Below are 18054 nucleotides of genomic sequence, written 5' to 3' on the forward strand. Positions count from 1 at the left end.
ACCATCCTGCGTGTTTCCCTGATCTAAATCCAATTGAGGACATTTGGGGATGGATGGCAAGGGAAGTTTACAAAAATGGGCATCAGTTCCAGACAGTGGATGCCCTCCGTGAAGCTTTCTTCACCACCTGGAGCAACATTCCCACTAGCTTCCTGGAAACACTGGCATCAAGCAGTGAAGTAATCCATTTCCTTTTTTTTAAACATTTAATTTATATTTTACTTTATTAGGAATGAATGCTACATTCATTCATGTGACATTGGCTATTTTCAGACATTCTAAGTAGATCTTTAGTTTACAATTTGACCTAAAACCATAATGAAAAATAAAATATGCACTGTGTATAAGAATGTATTTCAAAAGGGGTTGCACACTGTGATGGAAAATGTTGTTAAAATGGTTTGGTTCACTGAATTTCAGAGCTAAACTGAATCTAATTCATGCTGCATGCGCACACAAACATCATCATGCTAGGCACAAACACTTACTTTGACTGTAAACAGTTTTTTTCATCTGTTTACTCATTCCACCATCTGTGTTTATGGAACACGATCCTGATTGGAGTGAATCAACAGATAAGTGTAATTTGGTAGATAGATCGATGGGAATTATAGAAGATCAAATGAGATGAGTTAGAAACTATGTCACGACCAGTGTTGGCTGCTGAGGCATTGAGTTTTTTGGAGGGTTTTTAAAATTGTTGACACAGGTCGCTCATTAAGAGGATAACAAGAAAAAGAAGAGAATAATTCACTTTTGGCTTCAAATTGGTTGAAGATACTTCTTAGTCCCATGATTTATTGTTTTTTATTTTATTGTATATCTAATAACAGGGAGGATTTATGTAGGCATTTAGTCGAGTGGTACTTTCAAGATCCAGACTCATGAGATTCAAACAGTATGCATTATCTTAACCACTTATCTCATTGCAATCAATGACAGTATTGTTATTATCAGTGTATTTTCCACCATAACAATTGTATCTGGATATAAAAATTTGATTTTATTATATTATTTGCTAATTACAATATTTTATATAAAATAAAAATAAATGTAAAAAATTAATGAAATTAATTAATTATTTATTTATTTTTTTATTTATCTAATCTGGCGAGGAAATGTTTACATCGCTTCATTGTCATTGTTTATTCAGCAAACGGAAGTTTTTTCAATAAAGTTTGTTGAAAAAATACCTTTACACGGCTGCCGTAAAGGAGTGAAAATATGCTTTGCGACAGTTTGTCATGGAAACAAATTTCGATCAAAAGAAGTGTGATGGCTATCTCCTGGCTGAATCCCACGCACCTCAAGGCATTAGGGCTGAAATGTGTCGTTTGTCGTCTCACTATCAAAGGGTAGGCCTCATGTATTAAGGTGTTCGTACGGCGTGTGTTGTGATTTTTTTGACGCGATTAAGAATAGCTAATAGGCCTTTGTGCAAAATGTATGTTTCGGGAATCCACATTTGGACTGTATAGCCTATTTTTGTGATTTATGGTACGTTTTAATCTCCATTCTTGCAGCCTGTTGTTGTTGTTATTGACGGGAACGGAATACCACTCCTGAATGTGTCGCAACATCCTCGACACGCAGAGGCAACAGGACCTTATAAAGTGAAGAAATGGATTACTTCACTGGACGTTGGATACTATGAATCCATAATGACGTTCATTATATCTCGTGGGTGATGCTGCAACCTATTGCCTCGTAGAATATTGGCAGTATAATTTATAGTTTTCCGTACTGTGTTTTATTTTGAAATTCCTGTGCGGAAATCGTTCCTGTTCTTCTATGATTGACGTTGTCAGGAAGTGGGATGTGGCCAGATTGTATTTGTGCTGCTGTTCAAGATATGAAAACCATTGAATCAGGGACCGCTGCTTCGTCGCAGGACACAGCGGGGATTACAACACTGTTACCGGACGTCACTCAAGTTGCTGTTGGTGGTCGAAAGCAGCAAAAGGAGCCGCTGTGTTGCTTACGTCTGGACTGGGCCACTTTAAAGATTTCACAACCTCACGCCCAAACATTTTATTGCAATTACTCTATATCCAGGCCGATTCTTGTGTAAAAAGTATGTGAATCCATGCAGTGACATTTGGATTTGATTTGGGCGGAGATTATCTTTTATTACAAATGTCAGCAAGTCATCATCACCAAATTATGATGAAGTCCACGTTAGCCCTGGGCAGACTGGAGCTGACTTCCAGCACAGTCAACATGACCCCGTGCATATCTCCCGGTGGCTCCACCAAAGAGAAGAGTACTCAGCGGCCAAAGGAACCACAAGGTCCGGCTCACCTGAATGGATGCGTACCACTGTCACATCAGGTCGCGGGTCACAAGTATGGAGTCGATAAAGTGGGTGAGTAAATGCACCAAAACTTTTTTTTTTTTAATGACAACACGTGTACCCTTTTCGATTACCAAATCTGAATATGCTCTTGTTGCTTGGACAGCTTCTTCCATAGTGTATGTATGACAGGAAAATGAAGTGGAAGATAACATATTCACTGTTGGTAGAGTAGAGCTCCGCCAAAGCCAAACAATTCTTAGCATTTTCATTTCAATTATTACACGATTCACTGAGAAATGAAGTAACAGGATGCGGAAATGTCCCATCGAATTTACACTGCAGACCTTAGCTACTGGTGAACTTAACCAAAGCGTGTAAAAACAATTGAGACGCGCCAAACAATACAATTCCTTTATCCTGATTTTCACCAAAAGTGAAAGGGTTCCTTTTTCAGCGCATGTGCCACCAACAAAGACACATGGAAATCAGTTGTGTAGTAATAAAACGGTGATCAAAACAATACCCCTTGCCCTACTGCTATAGCGCAGCAGCAGAAAGCAGTTCATCTTTCTACCCATACTGCAAAGTTTGGTTGAAACAGTTACAGTTAATCCAGTTTTAATGACGACAACAGGTTGACCCTGGAAAGGACCCAGATAGCAAGCATTGAAACAATGAATAACAGGGGTTCTCAAATGATCTCAACCCGGGACCTACATTTTCCAATGGTCATCAAGTCACGACCAAGTATTTTATTGCAAATTGGTTGTTTTTTGTTTTTGTGTTTGTGTGCATTCTCATATCTGTGCTTAAGTTCTTACATTGGTTTGAAATGGACTTTGCTTAGGAATGTGTGGGGTTTTTTTTGTTGTTGTTTTTATTGTGTCTATGCAGAGTTAAACCTTTTCCGAGCTTATATAATGTGTGTAAACTTGATAATTGATTATTGGTGATTGTTTGTTTTCATTTCATAGCGCTCTCCAAGCTAGTATTAAGAATTTACAACAGAATTTGACTATGCAAATTGTGTGTGTGAGGGGAAAACTTGATGAAACAGTACAAACTGGAAAGGACCACAAAATAATAACTAGAGAAGCACTCGGAGAGCGCAGACCCTCCGCCAAGCGCCATAGTTCCCCCCCATATTGTGATTCACACCACAAAAATAATCCCAAATTTTTTTATCAGTCTTATCTGATATTTGTACAACCTGTTGGAAACTTGTCCTGTTTTTTTTTTGTTTTGTTTTGCTCTGACCATTTTTGTGGGGTTATATGCACAAATGCAGAAAATGGTCCTATCTCGCAAAGTTAAAGAATCCTTTAAAAAAAAATTCCTGGATCCAGACGGGGATCCGGATCACCCCCAAACTGTAATCAGTTCTTCCATATCCCATTCCTGAAAATTTCATCCAAATCCATTCAGAACTTTTCCAAGTTATTTTGAACACAAACAAACAGATAAACGCCAGCAAAAACATAACCTCCGCTGCTTGCAAAAAACAACAACACAGAACATGTGCATTTGTGATTATCTTGTTAATTTTGTGCTTCAAAGTTTTCTTTGAAGACTGATTATTGTCTGAGTGGGGGCAGGTGGTTTAAATGTAACTACTGTATAATTTTCCTAGAAGCAGAAAGTCCATCAACACAGTGGAGCAATCATTACACTCCTGATCATACATTTTAAGACCAGCTGAATACCAGCCCTAAAATGCAAAAAGAAGAAATAGGAGTGAGACACACAAAAAACTGAGTAAGCAGTTTATTGCAAATAAGTGAAATAGGCTTTTCATCAGCTGATCAAAGTTTAATAGTCAGACGTCAGCTGTATATTACATATTTAAATGTAATTTTTACATGATGGTTGCAACCCACCCAGAATGGATTTGTGACCCACTTTCAGGTCCTGACCCACCGGTAGAGAATCTACATGATGTAGAATCTACGCTGAATTGCCAACGCTACATCATTGAATCATTGTCGGATTTCAATGTCGATATATCATCAGTTTTCGCCCAATATGGAAACGTTGATTTCATAACTTTAGACCAACACAATTCAATTTTATTTTATGTGAACATTTAAACAACGTTCAAATTTCAACATAACAAAAAATGAATGTGGTTTCAATGAAATTTCAATGATAATGCCAGAGTAAATGGGGTCATTTAATGCTGTTCAGTACCAGCATTTCATTAAAATTCTGCCTTACTTACTTACAGTCAGGATGTCATACGCTTAAACGCTACATGGTTATATCAGTATAATAGCAGACACACACTTTTTATAACAGAAGTCAAACAGGTTTTTATTTCATTTCATTGTAATGCATTTTCTACATTACTTCATTTAATTCATTGCCTTGCCTAAACCTTCCTGCTAAAATCAATATCCTTTCTTATGTGAACAACTAATGTGTGGGTAAAGTACTTCTCTCAGTCTTGGCCACAGCTGAGACGCCTTCCTCTCAGTTATGAGTCAATGCTGAAGTTTTTTGAAAAAAAAAAAGTTTGCAACATCCTGGTCATGAAATTGTTTTTATTACTGGAAATGGAAATTTCAAAGCCACCGTACCTTGAACTGGGTCCAGAGATGTTTATGGTGACCTTTCCTATCCCGGGTGACTGGCTGGTTGGCAAACTGGGGTTTGAAGCGATGTATCAGGGTGACTGGCTGCGTGTCTGAGTGGTGTTACTCATCACAATGTTAGCCCTGAGCTAGGAAATATGACTCGATTGGCAATTGGCGTAAATAAGTGCAAAACTGTCAACTTACCCGCCTACACACAGTTCCGGACAGCGTTCTTGATATTTTTCAAGCATACAATGCGTACTGATTGGGAAAAGATTATTGAATTGTGTAAATATTGTAGTCTATACCGAAGAGTATGAACCGAAGTGTCTGAATCGAGCCCGTAGGGATGCAGACATTTCTGATCTGTTTTGGTGTAGGAATGTAGAAGTCCTGTTTAAAAAAAAATTTAGCTCTTTTCAGATCATATCTTACAATGTGGTGAAAAGACATACACAAAAACCACATACCTCAGAAGTGTTTTCACGCACCATGGCGTCAGGCAAGCTGGTCAGTCAGCATTTTATATGCGTACTTCATAACCGAACAAGAGTATCCATGAAAGTCTGTTGCTCTCGCTGACTGTACTCAAGTGTTATCATGCGCTAAAAAGACTATACACTAATCCCGTGTTTGGTTCCGTGATAGGATTCCTTCTTACGTCATAGAAAACTTGTTTAAGACCTTCTAAATACAGTTTTTAACATTATGAGAGCCCTCTAGACATGAAATAACACCCATGTAGTCTCATTTACATTCATATTACCCAATACAATAGACATACTCAGAAAAATAAGCCATTTAAGACATGAATAGAAGTTGTGCTTCTGTTTGTCGTAGGTAGGCATGGGCCGGTTACCGGTTTCAAGGTATACCACGGTATGAAAACGTCAGCGTTTCAGAACGACTACCACATACCGTTCCTACGGTATGAGAGAAAGTGGAGGTCCTGCCCTGCCACTATGTGGAAAGAGTTTGTCACATCCTGTGTTATTCCTCGCATAGGAGCTGGGCTTCGATGTGCTGAAAACGGCTGTGTTGCCAAAAGTCGGGCAACTTAACCTTCGCGGCATAGATAGCATTGACGTTAGCTGCCTGGTTAGCATCGAATGGCGCCCGTGTGACGTAGACGTGTACACTCGTAGAGTTCTGCATCCAGGGTGTGTGGATTTAGTGTGTGTGTCATCTGGCTTTTCAGCTATCGAACAAAATGTGTAAGCACATAACACTATTTAAGTACGTTTTTGTCATGTGAACGTGAATATCATAAGATAATAAGTTGTAAATGTCATCATTTAATCACTTGTCATGTAAACACGTATTGACACGACAGGTCGCAGCGTAAAATACACTAATATAGCATTATTTAGTGAAAACATTGTACTCTCGTGAAAAATTGCTTCAAAAGTATGCTTATCTAGAAGGATAACTTCATGTACAACCCGTTTCCTTGGGTACACATGCGCAGTAGTGCTGGGTGGTGCTGTTATCGGTCGACATATTACTCACATAGATGGTCACCAAATGTGGGGATGTGATTCAGAACAAGACAGGAGTTGAGGATAAATAGTATACACCCATTTACTCTCCACTGAACAACAAGAAACAACCACATAGCAACAGTTGCAAACGTCAATCACATCACTCGGCAAAGGAAGTGAAACTTGGTGACGCAAGCTTTTTTTCAACAAGATATTTCAAAATAACATGTTTTACAGCTGTGATTATAATACTGGAGACAGTGATAATTTTGCCCAAAGTTATCATACCGACTCTCATACGGGCCCATGCTCAGCTGTAGTATTCATTATCACATATTTAGAAGTTATCAGCAATTTAGGTTGAATGAGTTTGCTTTTCTGCCACAAATGGCTTAAGTATGGAGATTAAAAGCACAAAATTAGGTTTTTTCCACAAATTAAAAAAAATGCTTTTATCGAAAAATAATCTACGAATTTGCGAATTTTTATTTGCAACTGTGGGGATCCACTGCACGTGTTAACGTATTGAATGGTGTGTCGGGCAAATTGTAAATCAAAACTGTGACTTAGATTAGATTAACTGTGACTGAGCATTGTGGTTCACAGGATTGAGAAAGTTAAACATTGTATGTTATTAGTCATTGGGAAACATGTTTTAGTACAGGGGTTGCCAAACCGGTGATTGTGATCGGCCAGTTGATCTTTGGGACTTTGTCGGTCAGTCCTGAAAATATTAGAGAAAATAAATGCATTATCACATCCGTGCCCTCCCCTACCGGCGAGTTACCAACAGGCACACATTTTCACCACTGAACACGCCCGTATGCCTCGCCACTCTCTAGGCACGCACCCTGCCAGCCCCAGCCCAGAGACCAGTCCCCAAAACCTGGCCGGAGGTGCCAGCACATGCCACAAGTTGCGTTTAAATGAATTACTAGACTCACAAACATAAAGCAAATCAATTATTCAATCAATCTCAAATAAAACCTGTCTTTTTGACAGTGAATCGTGACAGATGTCTCCTTTCTGTCTGTCTGGTAGAACATAGAAGCATTCAGTTACCAATGTATTGACAGTAAGGCAGTATAATCTTATCTTATTCTCTGTCAGGGTTTGGTCCTGAATAATCATTAACACTGGTCACACACAGTACATTGTAGTAGTGGCACAATATCAACACTCTGGAGTGGTTTTGTGTTATATAGGCTTTGCTGTGTTGAACAAATAGTGGAATCCTGTTCAGCCTGTATTGCTGCTGACTGAACAAGATTGTGGTCACTCCTCCCCACAGCAAGTTTGCCCAGGCCGCCATGCAAGTTGACCTGCATAGGTATTGTTCAAGAGTACTAAAACAGGAACTATTGTTGTCATGAAGCACAGGACCACAAAGCAACATTGGTCATTTCTCACATTTAAACTGATCCTTAATGATTGGTTTCAGTAAATGCCTTTTATTGATGATGAATATTTAAAAAAATAAATGGAAAAAAATAAAGTATTAGAATTTGTAGTTTACTGAGTGAATTAAGTGTTTGATCCCCAGTGACAACAAGACTTGGTGGTGAAACTGAAGTACTCAGGTCACACGTTTCTTCTAATAGCCACCAGTGTTGTGTACATGTCAGAGATTTGGTCCACTCCTTTTCGCTGATATTCTCCAAATCCTGAAACTTTTGAGGTTTTGAGCCGTTCGGCACCTCAAAATATCAGCTGCCGCATCCATTTTTCCTGTGAGATTATGGTCCGGAGAGTGGCTCGGCCAAGGACCTTAATGTGCTTCTTCTTGAGGCACTTCTTTGTTGCCTTGTCTGTAGGGCTGCAACTAATGATTTTAATATGAAACTTGCTGTTTTGAATAATCAGTTAGGCCAGGGGTCCGCAACCTTTACTATCAGAAGAACCATTTTGTCCCCTCGCCCACTATAGAAAAATCGCCTGGAGCCGCAAAATATCAGCTTCAAACAACATCCAATAAACGTTTAAGCTTGAAACTGTCTTAAGTTTACCAGTTATGACAACAGAATAAACAAGCACAAGGGCAGTGTGCATGTGTAACGGATGCCAATTAGCAGGGTTGTGATAGTATCTTGGTTAAACCTCACTATGTGACGCCTCAAGAAATGTGCAGCACAGTGAATTGACAGCCTGTTTCTTTTTGCTCGCTGGCTAGGGCGACAAGCAGCAGCCATCGATGTGCTCACACCCAGAGCGTATTATGAGTCTCCCACGGTTTTGATTGACTGTCAGATTTGGAGGGACTTTTGGGGCAACAAAGTAGTTCAGAGGAGAAAAAGCGTCTGGTGTTGATCGGAGTACTCCTGTTAGTAACAGACCTTGCTAGTATCAAAGATAAACTTATATTTAGTGTATTTATATTTATCTAAATTTATGTTGAAACACTCAGGAAATGTGTAGTTTCAGTGCGTGTACATGTGTTTTTTGTAGTGATCATTTCATGGAGACGACACACGTGTGTCATCGGAGTTTTCAAGTTAAACATTTTCAGTCACGTTGTAAAATGTAGCTAATTAACACATTAATAGGCTAAGGTTTGCTTGAGAGCTGTATTTGCTCATCCATAACCGCATTCATAGTAATAAATCACGGTTTGTTAGCACTTTCAATGCGCCCCATTTAAACCCAATTTACAACATACCCAGAATGCATAAATATCTGCATTGTATCTTCCCACACAGCCTTCAGCTTGACTGTTGAAATGAAAATATAGTTCTAATCGTAGGCGTAATCAACAGATTTTTTTTCCCCAACCGAAACCTCTGTAGGTGGTTGGTGGTTGTACCTGCTTCCAGCAGTAATACTGTTTAAATACTATATTTGTCTGCCTAGGATTAAAGCTTGACCTAGCCCTTACAATGACGTTCATACTTGCATAACTGCCTCATGAACCTGAGTGTCACAAGAAAAATCTGTCTTAGTTATCCCATTTACATCAGTGTTGCTCCAGTAGTGTTAAGATATTGGTCTACTCATTTCTTCTTCCTCTGTTCCTCTTCCAGATAACATTTGATATATCATGTACAGTTTTATAGGCTGCATCAAAGACGTTAACGCCTGAAAATATCAGGGCTGTCAAATTAATCACAGTTTTCAAATTAATTAATCATGATTAATTACCATTTGCAACTGTGTGTGAAATATGCCAATGTTTACTGTATTTTATGAGCAGAAAATAAATGGCAGGACATGTTGTGATGTTCAGAGTGTCCGTGAATGCAATCTCGCAGTCGTCCAGTTACAATGAGGAAGTGTCGTTCTGATGACGAGCGGACCCACAGACGGCTATTCTAAAATGGGCTTCTCGTCAACTTCTGCGTCTGGTCACAGACCTGTCATCGTGTATAAACCGCACCCCGATTTTTTGCTTCTTACCAGTGGAAAAAAAGTGCGGTTTATACACGGTGCTTTACGGTAATCAATTACATTTTTTACTGCCTTTAACACGCTATTTTTGACAGCCCTAGAAAATACACTCCTGATCAAAATTTACATTTTGCACTGTTGGATCTTAGTTCTAAGTAGAGCTTCAAAATGCAAAAAGAAGAAATGCGAGTGAGACAAAAAATGTTTTGAGTAAGCAATTTCTTGCAAACAAGCATTAAAGTGAAATAGGCTGTTCATCAACTGATCAAAAGTTGGAAGACCACAGCATTTAAAAGCCAAAATCTAGGCAAAAATGTGGATTCAATGTTATTTTCTGTCAGGTATTCTCACTGTCATGATCTCTTGATAGCAAAGGCAAAAAAGGGTTCTCTCTTTGAATGCGGTGTGATTGTTGAGCTGCATAAGCAAGGCCTCTCGCAGCACGACATTGTGGCTGAGGTTGGACGCAGTAAGACAATCATTTGAAACTTCTTAAAAGATCCAAAGGTTTATGGAACAAAAAAGTCAAGTGGGCAATTCAAAAAAACGTCACCCGCCCTGAGCCGGAGGATCCGATTGACTGTCCGTCAAGACAAAGGATGATCCTCAGCCTAAATGAAGGTTCTTACTGGTGCCGAGTGCAGTCCAATAACCAGCAGATGCCATCTGCGACAGAACAACAAAAAAACGTCTTCAAAGTTCTTGTCTCCAATGCTACAAAATTGCCATTTGGAATTTGCACTGAAGCACTATACATGGGACATTGAAAGGTGGAAGAAAGTTTTATTTTTTTATGAGAAAAAAATGTAACCTTGATGGTCCTGATGGCTTCCAATGTTACTGACATGACAAGGAGTCCTCACCTGAGATGAAAGGAAGGGATGAATAATCACAAACCTCTTCAGTTGATCTATACACATCACATGTGTTCAGTCAGGATAATTGTTTTGATGATAATCAAGCATTTGTAAGTAATCGGGTGTCTTATACAAGTGACATACATTGGCTGATAAGCTGACGTTTCTCACTTATTGGAGGGGCTCACTAACTGTCCTAAAGACTGATGAACTATGGAGGAGCTCAGTGGAGGTTGTAGCTTCACATTTTAAATTTTTTTTATTTTTTTTCTTGCAGGAATTCTGCAGCATCCAGATGGAACAGTCCTGAAGCAACTTCAGCCTCCACCCAGAGGACCAAGGGAGATGCAGTTTTACAGCATGGTATGACACATCTGTATGGTTGTTGCCAATAGTTTAACATTTGGAACTTGACTAACTTTGCTGCTTCAGCATTTTTAATCGTATTTTTTATGTTTCTATTACATACTGAAAAACGATTATTCGGGTAATCTAATTCAGACAAGGGCAACTGGCCGGACACGGCCATTTATTTTATCAAAATGATTGCCATTACTACCAGCAGGAGGAGCTCAAAACTGGTACTGCTGTGTAAAGCCTTGATTCTGCTTCCCTGTCACCAGCTGGCTCCTCCCCATCCAAACCCTCCTTTGTACTGTGACATGTTTTGCGTTTTAGGCAATATGGGAAAGTGAGTACTAGTTATTTGACTTTAAAGACAAGCCCTTGTGTTTGATGTATTTTGAACACAATGCCAACAAAGAAAGACTTCAACTTGAGGCAAATGAGAACACAAATTGTTGAATAATTAATGCTAAATACCTGAGTACCGCATGGATTATGTTTCATTTCCATGAGTTTTGTTTCCTTTATAAATGCCAGAGGCTATTCTTCCAAAGATAGGAAAATTAACTTTACATGAAATGTTTATGACTTGCAAAAATATGCTGGCACCATTTTTTATTTCATTTTCATGTTAATGCACTGAAATGTTGTAATTGACGGACACAAGCGGCTGAAAAGAGTTTCCTCCGTAGGGTGGGTGGACTCACCCCTAAGAGAAAGGGTAAGGAGCTCAGTCATCCGGGAGGGACTCAGAGTAGAGCCGCTGCTCACATCCTCTTCAAATCGAGAGGAGCCAGTTGAGGTGGCTCGGGTATCTAGTCCGGATGCCTCCCGGACACCTCCCTGGTGAGGTGTTAGGGCATGCCCATCCGAGAGAAGGCCTCGGGGCACACCTAGGACACGCTGGAGGGATTATGTCTCACAGCTGGCCTGGGAAAGCCTTGGTGTCCTCCCGGTGGAGCTGGAGGAGGTGGCCGGGGACCGGGAACTCTGGGCTTCCCTACTGAGACCCGCGACCCGGACCCAGATAACTGGAGGAAAATGGATGGATGGATGGATGGAAGTAGTAATTAAAGTTGAAAGTATTGCTGTATTAAACAATTATATTAGTACAATTAGGGTTAGGGTTAGATATACCGTACAGTGTTTGCTACATCACGGGTCACACCTTTTGCGTATTCGCTGTTTTGCGGGTTTTTTAAGTGCAATTTTGAATATAATAACGTTCATGTATTATTGATTTATTACATATTATATCCTAATCCTAATGGGATGCTTTTCCCACAGCATTGTTAACTGTTAATATGTGCACAATATTTTGTTTATTAATCCTAATAAGGCACACTTTAGATCCTTTAGCTGCACAGCAGCATTATTAACTGTTAATAAATACATAATATCAGGATTTATTAGCCTTTATAAGGCATTATTATCATTACTTGAGCACTATTGTCAATAAATATCCCATTAATGTTAAGTAAATACATTCTTTAATAAATCCTCATTAAGAGGCTTATTCATGCAAATAAGCATTTAATATATAATCTTATTGATATAATAAGAGGCTTATTAACTTTAATTATTGCTTATTAAAGCTCATTACAAGCACCTTAATATAAAGTGTTACCGATTTCTCAGTATGTGGCCTGCAGTGGAAAACATTTGGACATCCCTGCCTTAGTGTTATGTTGAAGAGGGATGATTTTGCTGATTTCTATTATATGTCCCAGGTATATGCAGAGGACTGCTGTGACCCTTTTCTTCTTCAGCTCCAGAACCATCTCCCAAAATATTACGGCACCTGGTCCTCTCCTGATGCACCTAATGGTGAGACAAGTTTATGTGTGTGTGTGCACACTTGTGGATGCAATTTAGTTCATAGTAGTCTTAACAACAATCATAATAAGAAATAGCTGACAATGATCGAGCACTATTTGTGCCAAAGTTAGTTATGCGACGTTACCAGTGGGCCATTAAGTATTGATATTCATCTCAACTCCTGGTTGCAGAGCCGCATACACCAACACTGCGACCACATTCCTTGTCTTAGTAATAGGTGTCAGTACTAGTCAGCAATTGTCCTGCTGATTAGTAGATCTCAATTGGCTTATTGGCTTACTGCTATCAATACAGCTGCTCATAGGTGTCTTCTTCCCTGACTCTCACTAACCTGGTTGTCTTTCTCTTCTGTTATTGGTGCAATTATTGTTATACACAGTGTTTTCTCATCCCTCCCCCAGTGGCTCCACTCTCTCTCAGTCGCTATTTCTTCATGTTGGTTTCCTTTAATGTATGAGGAATGTGGTTCTAGACCTGCTTAACACGTAATGTGCCATGAGACAACTTGTGTTGTGAATTATCGCTGTGTAAATAAAACTGAGGTGCCTTAGAACCCGCCACAAATGTCACTCCATGCAGTGTCCTATTCTGTGCACATGACTGTAAGTTAAATTGTGAAGCATTGTAGACATGGTAGTCAGTTTGTATATCCCCTACATGTTATCTTAGCCAGTAATTGTAGAATACAAAGACAAACGAGAATTGTCACATTATTTATGCGATCAGTTACTTTTGTACCCCAAAGCCGCCGGTGTTTCTCAACTACAAATAATTAGCAATTTGTCTGTCACTGCCTCAGATCTGTACATGAAGCTAGAGGATGTGACTCGACACTTCGTCAAGCCGTGTATCATGGATGTGAAGCTGGGCCAGCGAAGCTACGATCCATTCGCCTCACAGGAGAAAAGGGAGCAGCAGATTAGGAAGTACCCACTGATGGAGGAAATAGGCTTTCTGGTCCTTGGCATGAGAGTGAGTATGACTTTAAGGTTTATGCATAATGTTATGTCTAAATATCTAAAGAATACTCTGCTTTATTAAACATGGAAGTATACTGTATGTTGGTACCTTTACAAGCCTTATAAGTGGTCGATAAATGATGAATAATGAACCTGAATATAAACTGCACCCACCATATTGAAAGAAACAAAATGTTAATACAGTGGTGTGAAGAAGTGTTTGCCCTCTTCCTGATTTTAAATTGTGTCTTAAATGTTTCAAATCATCAAACACCTTAAAATATATTAGTCAATGACAACAAAACTAAACACAAAATGCAGGTTTTAAATGAAAGTTTGTTATTAAGGGAGACAAAAAATCCAAACCTACATGGCCCTGTGTGAAAAAGTGACTTCCCCTCCTGTTAAAACATAACTGAAATTAATTGAGCTCTATCAGTCTGGAAAAGGTTATAAAGCCATTTCTAAAGCTTTGGGACTCCAGAGCCATTATCCACAAATGGCCAAAACATGGAACAGTGGCGAACCTTCCCAGGAGTGGCCGGCCAACCAAAATTACCCCAAGAGTACAGCGACAACTCATCCAAGAGGTTACAAAAGACCCCACAACAACATCAAAAGAACTGCAGACCTCACTTGCCTCAGTTAAGGTCAGTGTTCATGACTCCACCATAAGAAAGACACTGGGCAAAACCGGCTTGCATGGCAGAGTTCCAAGACGAAAACCACTGCTGAACCAAAAGAACATTAATGCTCGTCTCAATTTTGCCAGAAAACATCTCGATGATCCCCAAAATACTCTGTGGTCTGACGAGACAAAAGTTGAACTTTTGGGAAGAGGTGTGTTCCTTTACATCTGGCATAAAAGTAACGCTGCATTTCAGAAAAAGAACATCATACCAAGAAATCGGGAAGTGAGCAAACACTTTTTAACACCACTGAATATAGGCCGCATTTGTCTGGAAGCTGCAGGTGTCCATGTTGTAACATGGAATATTTACACAGAAAGACACACTATAAACCCATCCCCACATACACTCTTTTCCCAGTGTCACTCGTTGGCTCCGGTGAGATCCAAGCAGAAGCTGTAGTAATTATACACTTGATCGAACTTTCTTAAGATTTGTCCAATCAAGACACAATCGCTGCATAAGACTTCAAAACGTGTAGCGTACACTTCACTACTTCCTGAATCTGCACTCTAAGAATAATGGGAACTGGAGTTCTTTTAGCCATAAATTGCCACAGGCTTCAAAGCGTGTGAAAAAAGTAGCTGCTTATAGTCCAGAATTTACTGTAGTCCACTTTTAATCACACTCACTGGGCTTGTGGAGGCGTATCGCTACCCTGAATGTACACTTCCTGTCCCTCACTTGAAATGTGTACAAAGTGGAAAATGGGTATGGGGCTTTCGGTTTGGCACAGCTGCGTGACTATGCGATGCGAGTACATGTCTTAGTTACACCCTTATTGCCGTGCATTCAATAATTGGCCGGTAGTTGTCAAATTTTTAATCTGTCTGACACTTTTGGCATTCTAAATGAAAGGTCTGGCAGTTTATCTGTTAATTTCCCAATTCCTGAAATCCTTGGTTCACCTTATAACAGCAATAGCTTTCTTTTGGTCCTTTGTGTCCTTATAACTCAGGCACAGAACACACACACTGTCAGTGGAAACTTAAACACGCATCAAGATGTTTACTGGGTCCACATGGGCGAGACAGGAGTGGAAAGCATAATTGTGCATCTTATCTTTTGGAAAGGAAGCAAACTAAATAGTGTCACATCTACCAATCAGCTTTGTTTGTTCCAATATCATTTCCTGCTCATTTTAAGATATTATCAGTACACAAATGTAAAATCTACTGGTATTAAATGGAATTAACTGATATAGATCCATGTTTTTGTTATATTATCGTCATAATTAAGAATGTTAAACTTTTATTTATGTCTGTATACATATTTTAAAGGCCTTTTGGCTGAAGCAAAATTGGAATTCATCAACAACTGGCTGCACCTCATTTAATGATTAACACTGAGTGGGACAAAGGTGCGTTTGTGGTTTAAACACCGTGGGTGAGTACTGTACGGGCATACTCACACCAGACCACTATGTGTCAAACTCAAGGCCGAAACCATTTTATAAATAGTGTCGTATCGGTCTGTGTAGTGAGTTTGAGTGAAGAAATGCCCCGTGAACAAATTGTGGCTCTTTTGTTCTCAGCGACACCTACCACCTACTACTCATCTGTCACAACCAAGCATGTGGTTTGCAAATGCCGAACGTGAATGCCATCAATTGCTCTAACGTTATCCCCCTTTTCACCAAATGACCCGGCACGTTTAGTTGAACTTGAGTCAATCAATTGTCCGCTGGGTAGAAGACTTCATGAACAACAAAGTACAATGGCTACACAAAAGCAAGAGGAATATAAAGGCAAGGCTGGAATTTACCATAAGTGCAATGATGAGCCTTCATTAATCCGTCCATAAAACTTTACTTTTACTTTACAATTTTGCTGATGTCACTCGCCTTCGCCACATGGTGAAAAATGAAAGGATGCAATGGCCACTTTGTGTATGTATAGTTCAAGAAAAACCTACATCTCAGCTTAGCATAAGTATATTAGTAGTTTGGTCTTTTTTTCTTGGTCCCCCCCCCCCCAATATTTCAAATTTTTTTAAAATTTTCCAAATATTTCAACTTTCTTCTTGGTAAATGTTCTTTTTGTAATATTATGACTTTATTCCCATAATATTATGACTTTTCACCCAACCTAATTTTCCAAAAATGACAACTTTATTTTGTTTATTTTGTTTGACTTCTGTATTTTTGTATCTAGTATTTCAACTCTATGCTACTAAAATTAGATTATTTTTCCTCATATAATGAGTTTATTCTCGTAAAATTGCTAACTTTTTTCAAGTTGGAATACAACTTTTTTCTTAATATTTTTACTTTATTATATGAAAATCACAGCTGTTTTTCATATTATTTCAACTTTCTTCTTGTAAATTTTCTTTTGCAATTTGATGACTTCATTCCCTTATGCTAGTTTGGCAACAGAATTTTTCAAAAAATTCCAGCTTTATTTTGTTTCGTTTGTTTGTCATAATACGACTTTTAAAAAATCATTTACTATTTCAACATTTTCCTCCTAAAATTATGTTTTTTTTCATAATGTTATGATGTTATTCTTATAAAATTGACTTTCTGTTTAATTCCAACTTCAGTTTTTGTTATTTTCATGTTAAATTATATTTTTAGAACATGCCATGTGCCAATTTAAAAAAAAAAAAAAAAAAGTCACAAAATAGCCCCTGGGCAGCACTTTGGACACCCCTGTTTTAGGATCTTTATTTATTTATTTGTTTTTTCCAGCTCTCACAATGTTTCTGTCTTACTCCAGTGGTTTCTTTCATCTTCAGGACATTCCAAATGGTTGTTCTGGCTATGATCAATCTCAGAGTCACAATTTTCATTGTCCACTCATAGACAGCTCTCTATTTTCATGTTGTTCACCTCTAAATGCAGTCTACACCAGCAAAACCTACCCTACCTAATTTGAAACTGAGCATAGATGTTCAGTGCTATTTATTGATTAAATAAGCAATGCAACAGGACACACGCGGGCAACAAAACACACCTGTCAGTCACATGTTCCAATACTTTTGCTCACATGAAAAAAAAGGTGCTATCTTCGCATCCAAACCTGGCAAGAAAACCTTCAGTGTTGCGCTCTGCTCATATATTCATCTTTTGATATAAAACCCAAATGTTTTCAGTCTATACAGCAAAAATAAAGGAATTGACCTCACTGTTCCAATACTTCTGGGGGGCACTACACACTAACTTGGTCATTAACTTCACAGTACGTTTGAGTTTTACTTAGCACGTACATACTACATACTATGTACATAAAACGTGTCAAATATGATCTTTATGGTCACGTGAATGGGCTCAGTGTTGCAAGGGTGGTTATTTGATTTTCTGAAGTCGCGTGTGATGTCATATGTATGATATATGATGTATGCAACCCTGTGACTCACACCAGTGGTTTGTTTGACTTCCTGTTTATACCGTATCCTGGTGGTGTGGGCTTGCAGTCAGTCAAGGTAGTTACAATGTTACACCATTAGATGTCGCCACACGCCACAGTTGCTAACAATCCATTGCAGTCCCGTTTTAAAGGCAACAAGTGGAAAACCTGGATATTTAACCCTTTTTCAGTTTTGGCTTTAGAATGCTATTGGAATTCATTTTTTGCTACTAATTAATTTGCCCTCGCCATTATCACAACAGTAACATCTCATGAAATGATAC

The 18054-nt window shown here is 38.9% G+C and overlaps 1 protein-coding gene across 2 annotated transcripts in view; it reads left to right on the plus strand.

Annotated features, from left to right (window-relative positions):
- The first annotated feature begins 1224 nt into the window (after positions 1 to 1224).
- Positions 1225 to 18054, plus strand: part of ipmkb (inositol polyphosphate multikinase b) — a 29528-nt gene continuing 12698 nt past the window's right edge. Inside the window, exons 1-5 of one of the 2 annotated variants that reach the window (XM_054763390.1) lie at positions 1247 to 1355; positions 1524 to 2365; positions 10866 to 10951; positions 12664 to 12760; positions 13572 to 13744. In XM_054763390.1, the coding sequence (XP_054619365.1) occupies positions 2137 to 2365; positions 10866 to 10951; positions 12664 to 12760; positions 13572 to 13744 (585 nt within the window). In that variant the 5' untranslated portion in view covers positions 1247 to 1355; positions 1524 to 2136. Of the gene's footprint in view, positions 2366 to 10865; positions 10952 to 12663; positions 12761 to 13571; positions 13745 to 18054 lie in introns of both variants that reach the window. The other variant, XM_054763380.1, reaches the window with a different exon arrangement.

Source organism: Dunckerocampus dactyliophorus, chromosome 2, assembly GCF_027744805.1.
Source record: "Dunckerocampus dactyliophorus isolate RoL2022-P2 chromosome 2, RoL_Ddac_1.1, whole genome shotgun sequence".
Lineage (NCBI taxonomy): Eukaryota > Metazoa > Chordata > Actinopteri > Syngnathiformes > Syngnathidae > Dunckerocampus > Dunckerocampus dactyliophorus.